Below are 23,647 nucleotides of genomic sequence, written 5' to 3' on the forward strand. Positions count from 1 at the left end.
GTGTGGAAGGCACTGAAGCTTTACACTGTCAGGATACTTTCTGTGACTTTAAACCATATCCTCAGTAACTGCACGGATGCCTCCATTCTCCAAGGTGAGGAGAAGTTGGTGGAAGTGGAAGTGGAGCTTCTTGTTTTGACTCCTGGCTTTGAGCAGTAGCACCTTTAGACTTCCTTTGGTAGACTTTGCTATGTTGGAATGTTTGTCAATTTGGAATTGCCTAAAAAAGGCTTCATGCAGAGGACAATGTTTTAACCGATACTGGAAAACCTAGAGGGAAGTAGTGCAGACTATCCTTGTTAAAGCATTGTGCTTTATTAGTCATGTTCTCTCACAATGACAAACAAAAACAATTATTCGTCAGTCATCTGATGTTCATATTGTGGCATCATCCTTGGTGAAGGTAGAATGTTATTCAGTGAAAGGCATATACCAGCCTATGACACACAGTCCGAGAGCTCCATAATATCTCTCTTCAAATAGTCTAGGGAGGTATGTAGCAGGTCATTTATACCTACATGGACTATGACTGACTCATATTGGTACCTGTGGTGCAGTGACTTGAATGTATGTGTAACTTGGCAGATCCTGGGCCCTGACTGGCAACTGACAATTATTTTCTCCTTGTTTGATCTGGTGAAAAGGGTATCAGTATATTGTACAATGGAGTCCCCTCGGACTAAGTCCTGGGTAGTGGATTGACTTGTCTTAAGGACATGGTAGTTGAGGGTCCACTGAATGTAGCAGTATATGCAGTATTAGGTGTTGCTTTTAGGTTTGATGAGGATTGTTTTTGCAGATGGAATGTCAGGGAAGTCTTTGGAATTTGGGAAGATAGCAGTTAAGTGCCTCGACATAAGTAGGTGTGTGTGTGGGGTGTGTACTACGTGTGGTGGGTGTAGCATTTTTGTGTGTCTGTGACAACAAGATTGTTATTAAAAGTGCTTGTATAAGAGAGTTTTTTCTCCAGAGACATTGTGTATATACATCTCTCACATACTTTACTTGTTTCTGTTTCTATCTATCTTTCTATCTATCTATCTATCTATCTATCTATCTATCTATCTATCTATCTGATGTGTGAGTGTCTATATATGTGAACAGTGAATTTCTAAGTTCCACGTTTAGTTGACTGCATGCTGCTAATTTGAACTCATTTGTTCAATGTAACAGCTGATTGACTGTAGTGATGTGAAATTGTGTATAACAAGAATTAGGACCACGCCCTTTCCCTGCTTTTATGTGATTGGGGAGTTGGTATATATAAGTAGCAAGGATGTGGAGGGATGACTCTGTACATGATGCATATCACTGGGGAAACTGGCAGATTATTGAGGAAACTAATAACAAAACAATACATCAACAGCAGAAAAACTTTGATAGATGCATTATACAATTTCTAAGGTTAAGAAATAATCTGGCCCTTGTAGTTAGAAAATAGTTTTGTTCAGTTTGTCCAAAATGTATTTATATAAATAAATAAATGTACAGTTTGTTCAAAATAATCTTGAACTATATAAGGGAAGTAGAAAACATCAAACTAAGATTATGCAGATCATCTTTTTGGAAGCTACGTAGGGTGTAAGCTTGACACCTGAACCTAGGATGCACTATTAATTACGTAATTTACTCTTGAGGGTTTCCATTTCCCTAGGTCATTTTTTTCAGTTTATTATCATTGTACTTTTTTTGCATGACCTGTACCCTGTTTTGTAATATACTCAACTCCAAGGTATTTCCACACTGAAAAAGAGAACGTTCTCCAGTAGTAATGATCATTGAAGAGAGTGCATTTTTCACATTCAGCAGTGGTTGCAAAAGCACCCAGCTCAATCAGTCGATATTATCCTTTCCTTTTCTTTCTGACTGAATGCAATGCTATATTATGAAATAGAAAAGTCACTTTTTCCCAAAAAAAGACATTTTAACATTTTTTAAGCATGACTCGGTATTTTCTAACCTGATTACTACAGTCTCTGAAGTATGTATTTTTTCTGATTGCCATTTACCAAAATATAATCCAAATACCTTGCAGCATTCTTTCCTTCATTTTTTGCAGCATAACAGCTGTGGTGCATACACTAAAAGGCAGTCAGTTATATCTGAACAACTCTTATAAGAGCTTTTGTATATATGACTCGTATCCTTCTTTGAAATTTCCTGTCAGCTAACACAGTAAGCAAGTTCTACATCTTTTTTTATTGCAAACTAAAACTTGTTTACAAGACCAACGGTGTATAACAACAAAGAACATACATAAGTAATACACAATTATGAACACAAACTATACCAAGGAAAAAATAGAAAAAAAAACTGACCAAAATTAATTTCATTAACTGAAGTCCACATCTGAATCTAAAGCTTGACCTAAACAATTTATATAACAATGTAAATCTGTAGAAATGTCCATTATTAAATATTTCTTTGTTTGGAAAGTTAATGTTGAGATCACAGTTTGTACATGATTTAACCCTTTCAGTTCACATTTTAACAAATTTGAGGGTTGTATTGCCTAAACGCAATTTCTTAGCAGGAAAGAAATGATCAAGACAAAGAATTTTCACTACAGTGAACAAAGCTTTATTAGACAATGCACTCTTATACTTCTATATCAGGAACCCATTAATAGTAATACCAAACCAGTTATACATTTACATCAGGCAAACATTAATATTAATATCAAACCAGCTATAATTCTATGTCAGTCAAGCATTAACATTAATATTAAAAAGAGTAAAGGGGAAAGAAAAAGTTAATACATAACTGATGAAGGAAGAGACTTTATCCCAGCCCACACTTTTACTGGGAAGCCCTGTTGCGGTCAGGTAGAAAGTCTTGGGCAGTGCATCAACTCCACAGGTGAGACTTCAAACAACTGACAGGAAGTCCCAGTTTATATTAATTTTCCTGGGAACAAAACCTTTAGGGATCAGCAACGACTTTCCAGAATAGACCAGAGAAGTTGGCCACCCATCCCAGAATGTTCCAGTCAATCCTACCAACCCCTATGACTCTGCAACTTTACTCGAGAAAAATATAAAAGAATGTAACAAACAAATAACTTATCAGACTTCTAGAAATGTGAAAGAATGTAATAAACAGGTGTCTTTTAATCACATAGACTAATAAACAGGTGTCTTATCAAACTGCTAGAAATGTAAAACAATGTAATAAACAAGTGTCTTTTAGTCACATAGACTAGATGATTCTGTTTCATAGAAAAATAAAAATAAGTAAATTAACCCTTTCTCTACACTGAGGCAGAAGTCAATCTCTCATTCACTCAAGGTAAAAGCCTTTTGTATCACAGTCCTTTGACTTCTGACTCACATATATGAGACTGGTAATACCTTCACAGTTTTCCAATGTATCCGATAAGCTAAATAATTCCAAAATGTTAATAGAATTAAGAGCATTATAATTATCAAAACAGGATGAATTATCCAATTTAATAATTTCTTTCCTGATTTTGACCATCCAGTAAATATGTTCCACCAACTGTGTGCTGTATCAGATTCAGTTTTCTTTGCTAAATGGATTAATCTATTACTCAGGATTATACTATTCATTTCATGATGCAATATGCTATGATTTACAATTTGTAGATGTTCCTGTAACTGTTGTGACATGTTAATTACCATATTCAAAGAATCTAATGATGATATCATGTTAAGTACAATAATCATTTCTGGATTCCATTGGTAAGATGCTGACATGATCAACAGGGGTAAATACATAAGTACTGTTATACCAAGTTAAATGAGTAATATTTGTTAAACATCCAACAAAAGGAGTCCTTGTAGTGAAATATAAAGGTCGATTTATTAAACATACAAATTGTGGAGCAATTTATACAAACATTTCAAAAGTAGGAGGTAGTATAGTCCATTTACATATGTTGACAGAGTGCTGCAGAAAATATGTCTCATACAGAGGGGAATGTTGTCCACAGATCAGTCCATTTGTAGTGTCACTGCAATATTCCAGTTTGAGTCTTGTTGCTAAAGTCTATGTAATTTCCCTAGATTTGTGGCATAAAGTACTGGAAGGAATAAATTGGAGGTCCAAACACTAAAGGCAAAAACCCAAAACTCACACATAATCTTTGGGTTACTATTTAATACAAATATTTGTTAACCCCATGCATGTAGATTTGTGATTCAAGCTTTGTTAATACAAAACAATATGGTGATATTTTGCATGTTAATTGTTTCATTTTAAATATCAGTTCCATGCTGACAAGAGTGATAATTGTCTTTATACATTTGATCATATTCACAGTTGCAGCATTATATGTCTGTTTCATTTTTAATTGTTACCAAGACTTATCCTTCATCCGGTAATTGAATATATAAATGTCCTCTCCTCACTCTCCAAATGGCAAAGTTTCCTTCAAAAGTTAAATTAGCAAAAGAACATCCTTGTCCAGCAGGACAGGTAAAAGTTCCTTGGGTTCTATTTTGCGTACTGTACTGTTAACCCATCCCCACTCAATCATCGTGGTGTTTTGGTGGATGACTCTTATAGCGGAGATCATAAATTAGATTAAACAGACTCCACACAGTACACTGATGGCACAGACAATGAATATCACTTTCTTCAAAAGAATCTGAAAATCAGAGTAGAATAGCATAATTATTCTCATAAATAACATTTACTTGCAGGAACATATTCTCAATTTTCCTGGCCTGGTTTCATCACTAAGATAGTATTATACTTTCCAGTTACAATAACCTCAGCCTGCTCAGGCTGCTTATCTGGTGAGTGAATCCAGATTTTTGCCCCATCGCTCAGGTTTGTAGATTCTAACCCTTTATCTCCTCTCACAGTTAAAGTAGTAGGAGCTGTACATTTTGTTACAGTTCCCATATATATTGGCATAATAATCAATTAAGCAATTCTATCTCCCTTTTGTATCAACAGATCAGAATCACCACTATTTAGCAGTACTACTTTAATTTCACCTTGGTAATCAGATTAGATTAGATCAGATTAATCAGTAATTGATTATACCTCCCATTATTTGTATTCCTTTCAAAGCTAATCTGGAAGGAGTAGCAATCCATCCAAAATGTTCCAGAGGAATTTGAAACCCTATTCTGCTTTCAATCAATTGAATGTCTCTAGGTTTTAACCTGTGCATGTGTAATGCATGTAAATCTAAGCCAACTGCTTCTGGGGTAGCCCTAAAGGGAGCTAATGCACCTTCCTTTATTTCCCAGTAAACAACAATGTTGGTAGCATAAGGTCTGATTTGTAATGACAGAGTTATCATCCTTGTTAACAGAGTCTCACTTTCTGTAATTGTTCTATTGTTTAAGATTTGTAAAGCTGTATTCAAGTTGTCCCTCCAATTTTGTAGGGAACCATTTCCCAATTTCTTTAATCGTTCTTTTAATAATCCATTATTTCATTTTATTAAACCTATAGCTTGCAGGTAATATGGTATATAAAATACCCATTCACTATTATATTGCTTACTGTAATTCTGTACTATTTTACATTTAAAATGTGAACCATTATCACTTTGTATCTGCAAAGCAACACCATAGTACAAAATAATCAAATCACTTTTTTATAGTGTTTACCTGCATAGCTCTCTTACATGGATAAGCGAGCAGATACCCTGAAAAAGCACCTACTGCTGTACATACATACTTACATCCTTTGCTAAAAGGTAATGGTCCTATGTAATCAAGCTGTCACATTTGTCCAGGTAACCCCTTACCTAAATGCCCTTGTATGATATATGGTAAACCATTTACCACTGACCAAGAATCAGTATAAATGTGTCATGTTCCTGGTGTCTCTTGCCTCAAAGCCTGAAAAACAGCATAAAGCTCAGCATACTGACTACTCTTACCATCATCTGTAACAGTTAATAATTTGTTAGTAGTAGGATTATAAGATATAGCTTTCCAGCACCTCTTATGTCCTACATATTTAGCTGACCCATCTGTAAACCAAGCATGTTGTCACTGCTTTAATGATGCCTGAGCAAAAGGCTGTCCCCATTTAACAGGAGATTCAGTTACTGGAGTTGTTTCAAATAGAGATTGTGACTGTAATTCATTAGACACAGGCATCTGAGCTATGTTTCATGTAACACAACCACCCCCCTATGGCTACCTTAGCTCAATCCTGCATGTACCATTTCTATTTTATTATACTAGCTTCTTGTGCTTGTCCTATCTGGTGCATCTTAGGTGAACTCATCACCCATTGCATAATAGGAATCTCAGGTTTTAAAGGCACAGTATGTCCTATGGTCATTTGTTTGGTATCTGCAACAGCCCAATAACAAGCTAACAGTTGTTTTTCAAAGGGAGTGTACCTACTTCCTGCTTTGGGTAACTTTCTAGTCCAAAATCCTAAAGGTACTCATTTTGCATTCTGTTTCTGCCATAAACTCCAGTTAGCATACTGGTCATATACTGATACATGCAATTCTACCTCTCCCTTAAGCATAGGGCATAAATCAAGGGCCTGTTGTAGTGCTTGTTTAGCTCTTTCAAAGGCTTGCTGTTGTTTGTCCTCCCAATTAAATTCATAGGTTTTCCTGGTTACTTTATACAAAGGAGAAAGTATGGAATATGTTGTCTCCAGAATCCAAATAAGCCAATAAACTGCTGTGCCTCCTTTTTGACTTATTTTTTTCTTCTAAGTCCCTTGCAAATACTTGTTTCTCTATTTGCCTATTTTTCCATTTTCTGTAGTATACACAGTCCTGCTTGATATATCCCATTTTTTTACAGAAAAAAACATGCAATTTGTCTATCATCAGAGCTTCCCACAACTGGAGGGGCTGATGTCATTTTCAGTATGTTCCTGTTCACATCCCCCACCTGTCTACACTTCCCCACATCCTATTGCTCTTACTAAACCCATCTTTATCAATACCAAGAGAAAAAAATGTTAATGCTTAAAAATATCTTCGTTGTCATGCTCTGCCTGTTCTAGCCTCCTGTCAGAAACTGTAATATTAAAATACTCTAATAACTGTGTAAACTCTAATGACATATCCACACCTAGTATGGAGCTGTTACACTTTGAACTTTTGGCTGCTGTAATTTTTAACCTTTTAAATCCTAATGTATTCCTGTGTTAGTATGGAGCTGTATGGAGCTGTTACACTTGTTAAATCCTAAAAAAGCTATATTCATTTAACTTGATTGTTAGTTATGGTATACCCTACACAACATAAATGTGTAATTACTCTTTTTTCTATCTGGCCACACCCAATACGTCTCTAAGCACTTTAGCTGTGTCAGCTGAACTAGAATTTATTTTATCTTTAACTCATAAATCTGCATGTTTCTGTCATAACCAATTCTTTTAATTTTGTACATTTGCACACACTTCATGCAAATCTTTACAAGTGTCATCTGTGTGCCCTACTGTACATTTTGTAGCATCAATTTGTGTATCAACATCAGCACTAGGCAAAATGTCTAAAACAGTTTGCATATAGTTTTTAACCTGTATGTCATGTTTCTTTAACACTGGCATGTGTTTTTCATTAAGCTCTAATAATTTCTTACCTCTGTTGAAAACATTCCACTGCTAGCAGTAGGGCTGAAACATTTCAGCTGTCTCTACAACCTGTAAACTTTACCATGACTTAACAGAGTTTTAAACAAAAGCAAATATATATGTCTCCACAGTTCAACTGGAGTTTTATACTTTTTTACATACAGTTCAAAGCAATGAGTGCATTCACACATATAAACTTTCTCTTAAACATTTCAAAACCTGCTGACTACACCAAGAGAATGTATTGCCTAAACATAATTTCATAGCAGGACAAAAATGATCAAGACAAAGAATTTTCACTACAATGAACAAAGATTTATTAGACAATATACACATCTATATCAGGTGAACATTAATAGTAATATCAAACCAGTTATACTTTTAAGTGAGGCAAGTATTAATATCAAACCAGCTATACTTCTATATCAGGCAAGCATTAATATAAAACCAGCTATAATTCTATGTCAAGCAAGCATTAATATTAATATCGAGCCAGTTATACTTCTATGTCAGGCAAGCCTTAACATTAATATTAAAAAGAGTAAAGTGGAAGGAAAAAGGTAATACATCACAGAAAAAGTAAGAGACTTCATCCTAGCTCACACTTTGACCGGGGAAGCCAGTTGCGGTCAGGTATTAGACTCTATTGGGAAAGTCCTGGACAGTGCATCCACTCCACAGGTGAGGCCTCTGCTAACTGACAGAGAGTCCTGGTTTTCTGGGAACTTAACCTTTAGCGATCAAGAAAGACTTTCCACAACAGACCAGAGATGTTGGATACATATCTCAGAATGTTCCAATCAAACCTGCCAACCCCTATAACTCTACAATTTCACTTGAGAAAAATATAAAATAATGTCACAAACAAGTACCTTATCAGTCTTCTAGAAATGTGAAAGAATGTAATAAACACGTGTCTTTTAATCACACAGACTAATAAATGGTGTGTTATCAAACTGCTAGAAATGTAAAACAATGTAATAAACAAGTGTCTTTCAGTCACATAGACTAGATGATTCTGTTTTACAGAAAAATAAAAAAATAACTAAATTAACCCTTTCACTCAGTTCTCTATACTGAGGCAAAAGTCAATCTCATTCGCTCAAGGTAAAAGCCTTTCATATCACATTCATATCACAAGGGCTACGCTATGATACCAAGAATCCAGAAGCCTGTATCAAATAAACAATGAATATTTTTCCTCAAGGCATAACGTTCGTTGGTGCATTATCTTGACAATATGCCATACAATTCCATAAGACATGAAAATAATCAGCATCTTATGGTTAATATTGCCAGCACTTCACATCCCCTTGTTTCCTTTTTTAAATTGTGGTGCTGCAGTAGCGTTGTTGCTTCAAAGTAAGATGTTGTCCTGTTCGATTCTCAGCTAAAACGTCTTCCGTGTGGAGACATGCGTGAATGGGTGTACCTTCGTTGAAGGTTGTACGTCAGGGCTGGCAACTCGGTATGTAAAAATCTGCTGCCAATCATTAGCGGACCAGAGTTCCGCTGTGGCGACCCCTAACCGGGAAAAGCTGAAAGATACAGCAGATAGTTTGCTAAAATGGAGTTTTTGAAATATGTAAAGTATAGAGTTTGGATATTGGCCCATAGTGAAGACATTTGGATCTAATCATTCCATTCTAGCCCTGCTGTCTGAAATCGCAAAAGATTACACCACTAAGATCTATCCTTGTCAAAAACAAGTTTTCCATTTTGTGGATGAGGTACCTCTACTAAGTATGAAATTCTCTTTATTTGTACAATATTTCTCCCTATATGAGAAATCTGGTTTCATGGCAAGAATGATATGCTCTAGAGAGAAGAGGAATGAAGGTCAGCAGGACTAAGGCAGAATATATGTGTGTGAATGAGAGGGAGGATAGAGGAATGGTGAGGATGCAGGGAGTAGAGGTGGCGAAGGTGGATGAGTTTAAATACTTGGGATCAACAGTTCAGAGTAATGGTGAGCGTGGAAGAGAGGTGAAGAAGAGAGTACAGGCAGGATGGAGTGGATGGAGAAAAATGTCAGGACTGATTTGTGACAGACAAGTACCAGTAAGAATGAAAGGGAAGGTCTACAAGAGGGTAGTGGGACTAGCTATGGGTTGGAGACAGTGGCAATGACAAAAAGGCAGGCATGAGAGCTGGACGTGGAAGAGTTAAAGATGTTAAGATTTGCACTGGGTGTGACGGGGGTGGACAGGATTAGGAATAAGTGTATTAGAGGGTCAGTGCAGGTTGGAAGGTTTGGAGACAAAGCCAGAGAGGCAAGATTACATTGGTTTGGACATGTGCTGAGGAGGGATGCAGAGTATATTGGGAAAAAGATGTTAAGGATGAAGCTGCCAGGTAACAGGAAAAGAGGAAGGCCTAAGATAAGGTTTATGGATGTGGTGAGAGAGGACATGCAGGTGGTTGGTGTGACAGAGCAAGATGTAGAGGACAGGAAGAAATGGAAATAGATGATCTGCTGTGGTGACCCCTAACGGGGGGCCGAAAGAAGAAGAAGAATGATGGTGTAGTCCATTCAGAAAACTTGTAAGTTCAGTTTTTTTTTTCTTGGAAAGGAGTTTAATTCTACTTCTAGATATGCCTTTAAAGCAAATAGTTCTGAACTTGGTTTGAAAATCCTTATTAATGCATTGCTGCTCAAAAGTATCTTTGCAATACTTCTTCTGATCTGCCTAGTGTATCTTTAAATATTTTAGGACTTCTAGCAAATTTTTGAAAATATTTGGTAACTTTCATCTCAGACTAATCATTTGTAGTATTGCAGCCTATATTCAATTTCTTCAACCAGTCTTTCTTGAACAAACTAGAAAATGACTTTGCTTTCGAAAGCATCTATAACTTTGATGGCATCCAGAATGTCTGCTATGTGCCGTGTGTATGCTTTTCAAGGCAATACTACATTCATGCTTTAGTATTTTTATGTTTCTCTACAATTGAATTTATTTTGTATTATTTATCACAGTGACAGAACAGCCTTTGTCTAGTTTGGACAACTCAAGTTCAGCATCCATTTTTAATGTATATTGTATAACAATCATTTTTGGGATGACCATTCTTTCTAGACTATGAGATGTTGTGTCAGCGGTCTTTTTCTCATCTTACACCTTCTCAACTGCATTCACATGATGGGAAGCATCATTTATAAGAAGGGGCTGTTTATTTTCAATCTTTTGAACCAATGTTTGGTTTCTGACCCATTTTATAACACTGTTATTTGACAATTTTTTTTCCAAATTTTCCCCATCAAGTCAGATAGACTGCTGTTAAATGTCTTTGTTTTAAAATTGCCATCATGTGTGTAATGATATCCACCACACAGATAACATGCTTTAACTATACATTTTCTTCTGTATCACTTCTTTGTAAATGTCATACTGTTAATGTCAGCTTTCTGTATCCTCTGTCTTGCTACAATAAACTTCTGTTATATGCCAATGTAAACCCAACATATTTCTAAGAACTGCTACCCATATTTGAGCCATTTTAGATGCTTTACAGAAGTTTTTTTTTTCAGCCAACAGTATTCTCTACTGTCATTAACTATTCCACAGACTAATGTATCTTCCAAAATTACCTGCAACACATGCACAATTAGAGTAGGGAGCTAACTTCCTCAGCTCTGCAAAGTACTCAGTGACAGATTCATTAGCTATTCTGTTATGAGAATTAAACTTGAAGTGCTCCATATAATGTTTGTGTTGGAATTCATAGTGTGGAGTTTTGTGTCTGCATAGCAGTTATCCATGAAGAGTGTATATGAAAATAAACTAAGGGCAAGTTATTCTCGCTGACCATGGGAATGCAAAGGTGTTTTGATAAACATACCTGCTTACAGCAAAAGCATAAAGTATCTGAAGATAAGTGTTAAGTATATGTAAAAGACTACGTGAAAACCGTAGGCTTCATATAACTGTGTATGTACTTGGATATTGTGGACAAATGCAGCTATGCACAGTCACACTTGAAAAACTTAAGGCAAGCAGTGGACTCTGCAGCTTTTATTATTAATATTTAAAAAAATAAAGGGGTTTATTATGTTTTATATAGGTGTATCCTTATACAGACATCCAGATGTTTTCATTAAAGAGTGGAAAGGGAGAAATAGGAAAGTCTGAAAAAGGGAAGACACAACAAACAGGTCAAGAGTGTTGTTCTGGAGGAGGTGGGAGAATAGGGGTACTATATATTCGGCTGTAATAGAGCACCCTATTTTTTGAAACATTTTTATATAAGAGGGTAGTGTGGCTGGAAGTAGGTAAGAGGGGATAGAAAATAGCATAAAGGAAGGAAGGGGTGATAAGGAGTGGTGACCAACAGCAGTCCCCAGTCCACAAGGCCTCACATTTTTCCACTGCCAGATGGTGTTGCAGTAAAGGACCACAGTATTATGGGGGCAGGGATCTGTGATGGCTCACTGGCTAGCAAAGACTGGGGCAGTGAGTCTTCCACCTGCTGAAGTGAAGCCTCAATTGGCTGAAATCATCTGTCCATGACTGGCTCCACCATATCCTTAACCAAGTCCTGAAGCCCCCATTTAGTGAGGCTTGCCAGGGTGCCTACAGGACTGGAACCGCTGTCCTGATCCTGTGAGGATGTCCCTGGATGAACATGGGCTGAATATTCCCTAACCTAGGAAGTACGTGGCAGAGCTGCTCCTGAGGAATTTAGATCTATAAAAAAATGAACAGGAATGGAAGACAAAGAAAATAAAGAAAGCTAAAGGAATGCATAATTAAAATAAGAAAAAGAGAAAAAGGAAGAAAAGGCAAACAAAAAGTACAAATAATAAATTCAAACATAAAGTGGACATCACTCAATTTATTATTATTAAACAATTTTATTTTTATAAGTCTTTATTGAACTAAAACAGAATGTACGAGAAGTGCTTATGCATACATGGGAACAATGACATGGGAAGTGCTTATACATACTGACTAAGAAAATATTTTATTTTGATGTCATTTAGTCATTATGTATACATAGTAGAAATGCAGTGATTCAGTGAAGTATTGAGATGGCAAGGATTGTTTGTTGGCTTTACTGGGAGATTTCTAATGAACAATGACAGTATTATGATTACAAGAAAGTGGTAGGGGATAGGGAACGGAAGGATCTGTTAACAAGCTGTTTGCTTTACTGTTGTGAATGTATTCATGATAGTGCAAATATTACTTCAGTATAATGTTACTTGGCTGAACTAAGAATATGAATGTATATATAAATATGGGCTTTGTGCCATCTAACTTTTTTATGAGGATGACAGCCTTGCTTTCATTGTTGTTAACTATTGATTACATTAAAAAAAATGTATAAAACTGTAGCAAATATTTTATGTGGACTCATGATGCAAAACAAGGGAAGGCAGAGAAACCACAATTTCAGCCACGAGGAAACATGCATACCTATGACAGCCCTTAGGACTTATGGCAAATGTCTGTTCAGTAAAGGAGGACCCAAACAGGATGAGAGGACAAAAGCCTGGAATTAAGATGTAATAGACATTAATGCAGTTGGTGGAAGGCGCCACACACTAACACAGTGCAAGAAAAGGTTAAATTTATATAGTAGGACATACTAGAGCCAAGGCAAGACTGAATGCAGTTGCCCATACCTATACTGGAGGGGCCTCCGACACTTATCCCTTTGCTACCTCCTTTTGATTCATGGGGATGAATGTGACACAGGAGATGATGGGAGTGGAATAATCAGAGGTGGTGTGGATACTGGCTATTACCAACGTCTGCAGCAGCAGTGCACACATGCTGAGGAAAGTTGGTTTAAAACATTGTCATATCGTTATAAACACAACTGAATGCTGACATTGAATGTTTACATTAAACACATGACAATTACTATTAACAGGTGAACGTTTCACATCCGCATAGAATAACAGTGAAAGCAGTATGCATGGTAAGTTTTCCCCACATTTCCTTACTCAGCATAAACTAGGTTATGATACTTTTTTACTGGTAATGTTTTTAAATAATTTTTTCAGGGCCAGCAGCAGTTCCTCTATACAAAGAAATTCTGAGCATCTCAATAGCAGTATGGCTGAAGATGATGATGATGATAATGTAGTTATATTTATGAGGTAGGATGTGGGAAGTGGCACACAGTCTCCAGGTTTAATGTCATGATCTCACACCTCACAACATGTTAGTAACTCTGCAGGAAGTGACAGTCCATCACAAAGTCAAGCACATGCTTGCACTCACAGTTGTATATAGGTTCATAGGTTGGTACTAGGCTATCGGCCCTAAGGCCTATGAAAGCCTAGCCATAACAATTCCCAATTCCCTGGATATTTCTTCCCACAATATTTACTTCTCTGGGCCCCTGTCTAGCAGGGTGATTGACATGATCCCTGGGGGTGAATTTCCTATCTCCCATCCAATCATCAAGGCTCCTTTTGAAGAGATCCAATGGGGCACTCTGCTTGACATGTATGGGCAGTCTATTCCAGAGTATGGGGAGTCTCTGGGTCAGGAACCTATCCCTCCAGCATGTTTTGTTCATTGTGATGACAAGGTTTAGATCCCTGGAGCTTGTGCCTCTAAGGGATTGGGATTTCTTTAAGTGGAGCATGTCCAACAGCTCAGGGTTTGACATGACCTTGTATATTAAGCAGAGATCGCCTCTGAGTAGACGATATGCCACAGAGTATAGCTGGAGTTTTTTTAGATGGTCAGCATATGGCATCTGCTTTAGGCCTGTGATTCTTTTAGTGAGGTATTTCTGTTGCCTTTCCAGCTGTTGCAGATGTCTTGTGAGGTACATACCAAACGGGGCATTATACTCTATAATGGGTCTAATGAGGGATGAGTACAGTGGGACAATGACCTCCTTTTTTCTGGATGAAAAGCCCTTAGTGATGAGGTGTGCCACATCAAAGGATTTCCTGACTGTTGTGGCGATGTGGTTATCGAAAGTGAGACCACTGTCCACCTGTGTCCCTAAGTCTCTCATCATACTTTCGATGTTTAGCGTCCTGCCACCTATTTGGTAATTCATGGGTACATGTTTTTTTCCAAAGGGGATAACTATACATTTCTTGGCATTAAGCTTGAGCCCATGGCTCTGGCACCAGGCATCTGTTACTGTATGGCCTTTTTGTAGAATATCCACATCATTTGGGGAATCAATAATGGCTCCCAGTTTGCAGTCATCTGCAAACTTTGTTAGCCAGAGTCCCTTAGTGTTGGCCTGTACTTCAGAGAAGTAGATGCCAAACAAGAGTGGTCCCAGGACTGAACCCTGAGGTATTCCACTTGTCACTTGTTGGAGCTGGATTTGGAGTCGGCTACTTTTACAGTCTGGGTTCTGTCAGTAAGCCAGTTGGCAACCCATCGAGTGATGTATGGATTTATGCCCAGCTTAGTAAGTTTATCTATGATTCCAGAGTGGGGGATGGTGTCGACGTCCTTGGCGAGGTCCAGATAGGCTGTGTGGACCACCTTACCCTCATCCACAACTCTGGAGACTGATTCGAAGAAGTCAATCAGATTCAAGAGACAAGATCGTCCCTTCACAAACCCAAACTGGGTGGGGTACAGTGTTTGAAGGTTGCCAATGTCTTTGTTTATAAGTTCCATGATAATGCATTCCATGCCCTTGCAGATCAGGCTTGTCAGACTGATGGGATGGTAGTCCCCGGGATCCAAGGCGGATCCTCCCTTGTGGACCGGGATAACTGTAACTGTGCGCCACTCAGTGGGCACGAAGACTGAGGTGAGGCTATGATTAAACATGACACTTAGGTGAGGTGCCAGTTCTTTTTGTAGTTCATGTAGTACACAGCCTGGGATGTCATCTGATCCCATGGAAGCAGTATTCTTAGCTTTGGAGAGTGCGGTTTCTACCTGTGTGGCCGTGATTATCAGAATTTGTAAAAAATAGAACCACACAGTCCAGCCAACCTAGTTTATTAACAAACAGAACAACGAAAAAACAAATAAAGAAAACCACAACACCGTACTAATCGCTTTCACCCTTTCACCTCAAGGGCATCTCATCCTGACATCCCAGCTGTGCCTTGTTTATTTATTTATTTATTTTTTGCCGTTTCTCAAGCAACAGTACATTATGGAACAGTTACTTTTAAGACATATGGAAGTTACGCAAAGGCTCATTCAAGCGCTTCAGGACAGTAGTGCCAAAATACCTATTGGTGCGACCGAGGAGGATATTACTATTACAGAGTCCCAGGAGCGGTTATATACTATCCATTCCACTCCATCTTCCAGCCCTTTACATCCGTCGGCTAGTAATCGTTCTTCAAGCCCAGCTGAAGGAGGTGGTAACCTTGGTGCAGGAATTGTTATATCTGATGCTCCACCCCTGAATTTGGTAAAGAATACTAGAGACGGTATACAAGGAGCTTCATATGCTGCAGTTATGGGTTCCAAAAGGAACACTTGTGATTTAAAAACTCTTTTGGCGGCACCAAATTTTTGTAACAACCAGATAAAAAACTTTAGAGATAATGGTAGCCTGGACAAGCAGTTCAAGAATTTTGAAAGAACACTTAAGACTTACAAATCGTTACAAATGGACAATGCTTTTCTTGAGCGATCTCTGGAACTGGGACAGATACCCAAAGGACTACGGATTTTCAAACTTTTGTAGTTCATGTAGTACACAGCCTGGGATGTCATCTGATCCCATGGAAGTTGTATTCTTAGCTTTGGAGAGTGCTGTTTCTACCTGTGTGGCCATGATTATCAGAATTTGGCAATCTTTTGGTACTGAGATGGGCCCTTTAGGGGGTGAGAGGGGGGTGAAGTTGGCACTAAATGGATCTGCCAGGATATTGGCAATATCCTTAGTATATTTAATGCCATTCTGTTGTACATTGAGTTTTGAGTTTTGATATTGAACATCATGGAATTTTTATGGTTGTCCACAGTTTTCAATTAATTAATTAGTTGGTTATAATCAATCTAATCAATTAATTATCAATTATTCATTACACCATTTATATAAGGGGTGGAACTATTTTGATGCTTTTGTACTCTGAAGATGCCCTTGATGTGAAAGGGTGAAAGTGTTGTGGTTTGTTTTGTTCTGTTTGTTAATAAACTAGGTTGGCTGGACTGTGTGGTTCTATTTTTTATTAGTTTTGGCTTTTTTTGTTCAGAATTTGGCAATCTTTTGGTATTGAGATGGGCCCTTTAGGGGGTGAGAGGGGGGGTGAAGTTGGCACTAAATCGATCTGCCAGGATATTGGCAATATCCTTGGGATCAGTATATTTAATGCCATTCTGTTGTAGCTCAGAGCAGATCTGAGCATTGCCATTTAGATTTTTGACATAACTATGGAATGCCTTGTGGTTGTCTTTGGAATCCTTGGCAATTTTATTTTCGTAACTGGCTTTTGAGGATTTTATGAGGGATCTCAGCTTCTTACTGAGGCTGGTGAGGGAGTTTCTTGCATCCTGGGATTTTCCTCTTTTCTGCAACGGTTTCTTCCTTCTGTTGTATAGTTTGTTTATAGCAGGGGACCACCAGATTGGCTTCCTTTTTTTGGAGAAGAGCATCTTGGTTCTATTTGGGATGGCACGATTCATGCACGAGTTGATGTGCTCATACAGTGCTTTAGTGTAGGATTCTGCAGTCGAACTTCCAGATCCCGTCTGCGTGGGTGTTGTGAGGTTTGTCACTTCTGACTTCAGATGCATGAAGTTGGCTTTGGAGAATTTTTTTAAGGAGGTTTCCTTACTGGGGGGTGGGGGTGGGGGTGGGATGTGCATGTCAAAGATGATTTGCTTATGGTCAGACCTGACCAATGAGGGGGTGACCACTGGTGTGGAGCATCTATCTCCCATGTTGGTAATGACCAGGTCTAGGATATTGGCTCCCCTGGTGGGACAATGGATTAGTTGATCCAGGGCATTGGAATTTATGAATTCCATGAACCATTGGGAAAAGGAGTTGGTACCCGAGTAGTTTTCCCAATTAATGGCAGGGTAGTTGAAATCACCCAGTATTAGGGTGTTTGGGTGTATCTTAATATTTTCCAGTATGTTTAGAAAGGTGTAGTGAGAATCTTGGGGAATGGTGGGGGATTTGTAGCAAGCTACAATTTGGATTGCAGTGTTACCTAGTGTTAGTTGCACCTGGAGAATTTCAGATGCATTGTGTTGAGCAAATAGCCTGGAGATGTGAATATCCTTGGTGAATATGGACACTATTCCACCTTTAGTGTTTCGGTCTTAGTTTTGTGGCCGAAAAGTGTGGTAAGAATTGTAGCCTGGTATTGCAGGGGAGCTGTCTGGAGCCTTGAACCAGGTCTCACTTACTGCACAGATATCGATGTTCTCCATTTTTAGGAGTGCCTCGAGAAAGTGCATTTTGAGGTTTAGACTTCTAGCATTGAGTAGCATTATCTTCAGATTTTGCATGCTTGTATCTGTTATGGTGGTGGTTTTATCCTTTGAACCTTGGCTAAAAAAGGCACTATAGGAGTGGCAAGAGCTTTAGCCAGTAACCTGAATCCCAGGGGTGACAGGTGCAGACTATCTCTGGCAAAACATGAGGATCACCCCTGCAGTATCTCCAAACCCAGAGGAACACTTTCAGGATGATGTCAGACATTGTCACAGCTACCCCACGAAACAAGTAAAACATTGGTTACCCAGCAGCAAATATGCTGTAACATTATCAGAGCTAAGAGCACTGCCACAGAGAGCCATCTACAAATAGTCAGAGAGGATTTCCAGCACAACATGGAAATGGCAGAGAGGAGGGATAGTACCATGATCACACTGATGCATAGTATTTTGGCACACCAAGCATCCATGGCCATCTCCGTACATACCTTAGTTAGGACTTATCAGACTCAAGTAGGAGTGAAGCTTGCAAGGGGAAGAGGATGGGATACTGTCAGTATATGCGGGGGCAGATCAGATGACCAGTGCTTCTCAAGAAAGTACTGTAATTAACATGGGGAAACAAGCCTAACAAATTTCATGCAGGCCACATCAACGCTCATTGACACCAACCAGAACATTTGTTGTCCCAAACCCTGTCCTGCAGCAGATCACTGTCTGCAGGGTCATCTGCATCAGGTAGGTCACATCACAGCAACTCACCATTCCGGTCTCATGATAGCCCTTCTTTAAAATCACTTGTATCATCACTTAGCATGTCTTTAGGAGATGTGTATGACACATTTGAGCTTAATTTACTGTGATTCAAGTGTGACATTTCTGTTACTTGCAATTTGACCTTCACATACACATCAAAGTTATTAAATAAATTTAACAAAATAAAAAGTGGGGACTTAAACTTTTTAATTGTATGCATTTCATTCCTATAATGAACTGTGGGATGAAAGATGTATGTTATAACCTAACATTACAGTCATTAACACCACTAATTCTCTATGCATTACTATTTCTACAACTGTCAGATACCTACAGCTTAAAAGTAGCAATACACAAGTCCTCAAAGAAAAACTAATAAAAAACTAAAGATTAATTGATTATCTTGCCATGTAAACTAACACTGCTGCCAATTCACCCCCACTACTGCACAAATGATTTTTGTTTTTTGTCTCTGAGGCCATAAAGTAAAGTATATGACAAAATGAAGTAATTTGATGTAGAGTACCTCAACAAACAATGAAATTCAAAGTGAGGAATCATTGCATAATATTAAAACCAATATGACACATTTTCATTCAAGTGCAAGGTATGAACTAATGTTAAGTACTGTAGTAATACTATTTTACTGCTTGTAACACTTCAGAACATTCAGTACATGCATACTTAGATACACCACCTCGCTAGAATGTATTATGCAAAACAGATAAAATGTGATTATTGCTTATATGATGCCTTTCTGCATCACTAAACAGGTCAGTGAACACTCAGGCATGAGTTTTACAAACAATAATATAAATGCTTCTTATAAAATAAAAAAATATATTATTATTTAAAGAGGAGAAGGAATGTCAGATGAACAGTGACAGCAGACCATGCACCACACAGCATAGTCCACAGATATCACAGCATGCATCAATTATACTGTTTTTTATAAGAAAAGAAAGACTAACCTGAAAATCACCGTTCATAGTTCTGAACTAGACTCCACCTCTATATTTACATGCACAGCTGTATGCCATGAATTAGCATATACTGTTTTACATCATTTCTCATTTGCATCTCATTATGACTTTATTTGCTTTTGTTGAACTAGACTCCACCTCTGTATTTACATGCACAGCTGTATGCCATGAATTAGCATATACTGTTTTACATCATTTCTCATTTGCATCTCATTATGACTTTATTTGCTTTTGTTCATTCATAGCCACTGCATATTAACACAAGTGGCCTCTATGAATCATGGCTTTGCTGTGCTCATTTGCATACAGTGAGGATAACCCTAACCCTTACTCATTCATGTAATTACTGTGAATACCAACCTTTGTTTTACTGCATTGCTTTTCTGCATTAAGTAGATTTCTCAGAAAACTATATTCTGCTCCATAACACTTAATCAAATGTATTCTTTTTTTGTGATGCTACAAGAGTGGTTGAAAAAAAAATGAGACAACTCACACTCTTCTGCTAACCTGCTTTAGAAAGAGGCTCAGAAAGCATCATAGCCCCTACCATCGTAAATATTTCCACTTTTCTATTTTCTTTTTCTTTTTTGGGGGGGGGGGGGTTGGCATTTCGTCCTCATTCCCAGTATATTATATCTCACAAATATACACATTAGAAGAAGTACCTGGAAGGTAAATAACAATTAATGCTTTGTTCCAGGCTAGAACAACATGCAGATAGCGCTGCCTGCTATCTCAGTAAACGCAGTTTATTTCAAAGGAAGATTAAGCCGCGACAGTATCAGCTCTTAAAAATAAAACCACGGTTAGATGTAAAGAACAGTACTTGAAGAAATCTGTTCTTGTATTACAAATTAACTTTGCACATAGTCCTTAAAAAAGTTTATATAGTGAATGTATTTATAAAGCTAAGCAGCTCTGTTGTTTTCTCTAAGTATACCCAGGATAATGTCATGTTTTAGTTCTTTCTCTTTCATTACTAAATTATATTTTTTCTGCTGTTACAAGGCAGAACTGACCTGCACATCTGTTCTAAAGTTCCATTTAGCAGATGCTTCCTACCTTTTGGTATTGCCAGTGGCAGACCTGTACAGTTTTCATCTTCTGTTTTTTTTTTTCCAGATGTAAGCTGAACACTACATGTTTAACTGTGTTTCTAAAGGTAGTGCAAGGAAGTGCTCCAGGGTCTTTCAACAAAAGTTGCAGAAAATCTTTCATAATGGCCGAAGAAGTTTTTTTTCTTGTTTTGTTAATTATATGGTGAACCTACAACTTTCCATCTGATAACCATCCAAACGTTTTTCTAACATGTCATATGTTTATTAGGGTTCAGTCTCATGGGTAAAGTGGCTCATGTAAGGATCATTCCCAATTATATAGTCTGTAAAGACTCACTTTGGGGAAAGCAATAAGAAGCAATCCTTTTATTTCCAATATCACTGCAGCATGAAATATTTGTTTTTGCTCTGAGGTATGGTAATCTTGATGGGGAGTGGGGTGACATCCCTTCCCCCACACAGAAGATTTAAGAGGGGTTTGCTCCTGCATAAAGAAAATGTGAACATATAACTGAAAATACAGCATTCTGTTTGAAAAAGAGCTGCCATTAAAATGTATTTTTAGATGTTAATTCCGCTGGCTAAATGTTTATCCTATGTCTATGTGTCTATCCTATATCACAGGTATGTATGTATTTGCTTGTAAAGTCTTCTAAATTGCAAAATGCAAACTAAAGTGAAGGTGATGAACAGGATAAAATAGTTAACTAGGAACTTACCATAAAAATAGAGCTATGAAAAAACCTAAGTGAAGTAACCTAATTTTCTATTCCACCTTAGAATAACCCGTTTGTCTGAGGGTTATTGCAGATCTGTTTTACACACTGACATACAAAAGCAACATCTTATTATTTCCTTTGACTTTTTGACGTATATTATAATAAACCATGTTTCAAAATTAATTCTGTGAGACTGTTTCAGTGTTCTGTTAGAATGCATTTTTATGTTAAAAGTCAGTGGTATAAGCTACCTCATGGACCAGTGGCAAAACAAATTACCTTTTGGTGTTACCACCTCCATGATTGAGATTTAAAATGCATGACCCACTGCCTGATATTTTTCCTGAGCTACTGGATTTTATGATAACATCCTGTATAGGCCTACTTCTAAATATGGCATAACATCATGTAGTTCTGCTGTACTGCCATTTGTTTGGCCATAAGTGTTAATAATGCAGTGGGTTAAATAAACAATATGGTAAACAGAGTGGGCTTCATAATTTATCCCATCTTCACTGTGTACTGCGTTGTACATAGTAATGCTTGTGGAAAAGAAGGAGGAGCCCTTTGATCAGCAAAGTCATTGAGATGCTTTTGTATCCATGTGGTGGCCTTTAGTTCCCAAAATTTGGATGAATTTTTTAATCTAGGATAGGTCTTATGCCTCTTCCTCTAAGGTAGGGTATTGGAAAGGATCAGACGCTTGGTATATAAGCAGACTTTTCCAGATTTACAATCCTAATGTTGTAAGTTACATCAGTAATTTAAAAATATATACTTTTAAAATATATAAAAACTGAAACACTGACAAAATGAAACTGAAAAGCTTTGTTTGAAAACACTATAAATACTGACAAGTTTCAATAACTACAGCATTTTCTTTTTCATTATAGTTTTTAGGAGGTCGGTACTTTTACATTCAAGCATACAAATCTCTGAAGCACAAAGCAGCCAATATGGATGTCCTCATTGTTTTAGCAACATCAATTGCCTATGCCTATTCCTGTGTGATCTTAATTGTGGCTATGGCTGAGAAAGCTGAACAAAGTCCAGTTACCTTTTTTGATACTCCTCCAATGCTGTTTGTGTTCATTGCACTTGGAAGGTGGCTAGAACATGTGGCAAAGGTTAGTACCAACTGCAACATCTGTTGAACTTTCAGTTACTTTGCCTGTATTATGGACAGTCATGATGAAAGTATAACACTTGACCTATATGATAATGCACATTCCTTTTGCATTAATGAATCTTGTTGATACTTACTGTGTGGTATTTCAGCTGGGCTCTATTTACAAGCCCTGCAAAGCTTTTCAGCCACCAAAGAGAGGGCTCCTCTATGGGCTTTTGAGGACTGATGGTTAGCTTGTGCTGTTCCTTTGCTGCGCAGAAGTTCCCTTTGGAGAAAAATCTTCCGCATAGTATTTTCTTTGTTTAAACTTTCCCTTTGAAGAAAATATATTTTAAGCTAGGGGTTTGTATATATATATTTTTTGCTGTTATGTGACTTTACTGTACTTTTAAATGGGAGTGCATTTTTAATTTTTGACAGTTTGAAAGTTAGTTTAAGCACTTCTAAAACTGTTTTTTTTTTTTTTTTTTGGAGAAACTGTATTTAATTTACTTTTTGGGTACTTTTTACTGTAATTTAATTAGGAAAAGTTACTTCTAAATACTTTTTAAAGTCTTCGCCAGCTTGAGCTGCTTAGTGGGTCTATATTATTTCAGCGAACGCTTAAAATACTGAATGCTGTTTAATCGACCCAATAAAGTCGAAATCCCTAAATCCCGAACACACGGAATGATTATTTTGTGTTTGAATTTGTTTTTTTTTCTTTTTTTTGGGATCAGGGATTTTTTCCCTGGGAAAAAAATCGCTGTCACGTGTGTTCGACATTTAGGGATTTTGACTTTATTGGGTCAATTAAACAGCTTTCACTATTTTAAGTGTTCGCTGAAATAATATAGACCTCTGCTTTGTTCCCCCGGAAAGTAGTAACATTTTCATTTTGACTGTGGAACAAATAATCAGTCCAATGGTTGTTCTTTCTTCCAGCCACAAAAAGAAAAGTTAACTAAGCAGCTTTTGCTACCACAGCAGTCTAGACATTTGCCTCATTCACAGGTGAGTGACTCTGCTGTGACCAAAGCTGGTGCCTCAGACCACTCATCTTTTTCCCTTGATCTCTGATATAGCACATATGGTCACTATGAACCAGGGGGTAGCCACATCCTCTGTGACTGTTATAGGG

The 23,647-nt window shown here is 37.6% G+C and overlaps 1 protein-coding gene across 1 annotated transcript in view; it reads left to right on the forward strand.

The window, feature by feature from the left end:
- ATP7B (ATPase copper transporting beta) overlaps window positions 1–23,647 on the forward strand; it is a 649,813-nt gene that overhangs the window by 287,031 nt on the left and 339,135 nt on the right. Inside the window, exon 8 of the mRNA XM_044071673.1 lies at window positions 22,292–22,525. Coding sequence (XP_043927608.1) covers window positions 22,292–22,525 — 234 coding nt within the window. The remainder of the gene's footprint in view (window positions 1–22,291; window positions 22,526–23,647) is intronic.

This window comes from Protopterus annectens, chromosome 5.part0, assembly GCF_019279795.1.
Source record: "Protopterus annectens isolate FY-2018-M chromosome 5.part0, PAN1.0, whole genome shotgun sequence".
Taxonomy (NCBI): Eukaryota; Metazoa; Chordata; order Ceratodontiformes; family Protopteridae; genus Protopterus; species Protopterus annectens.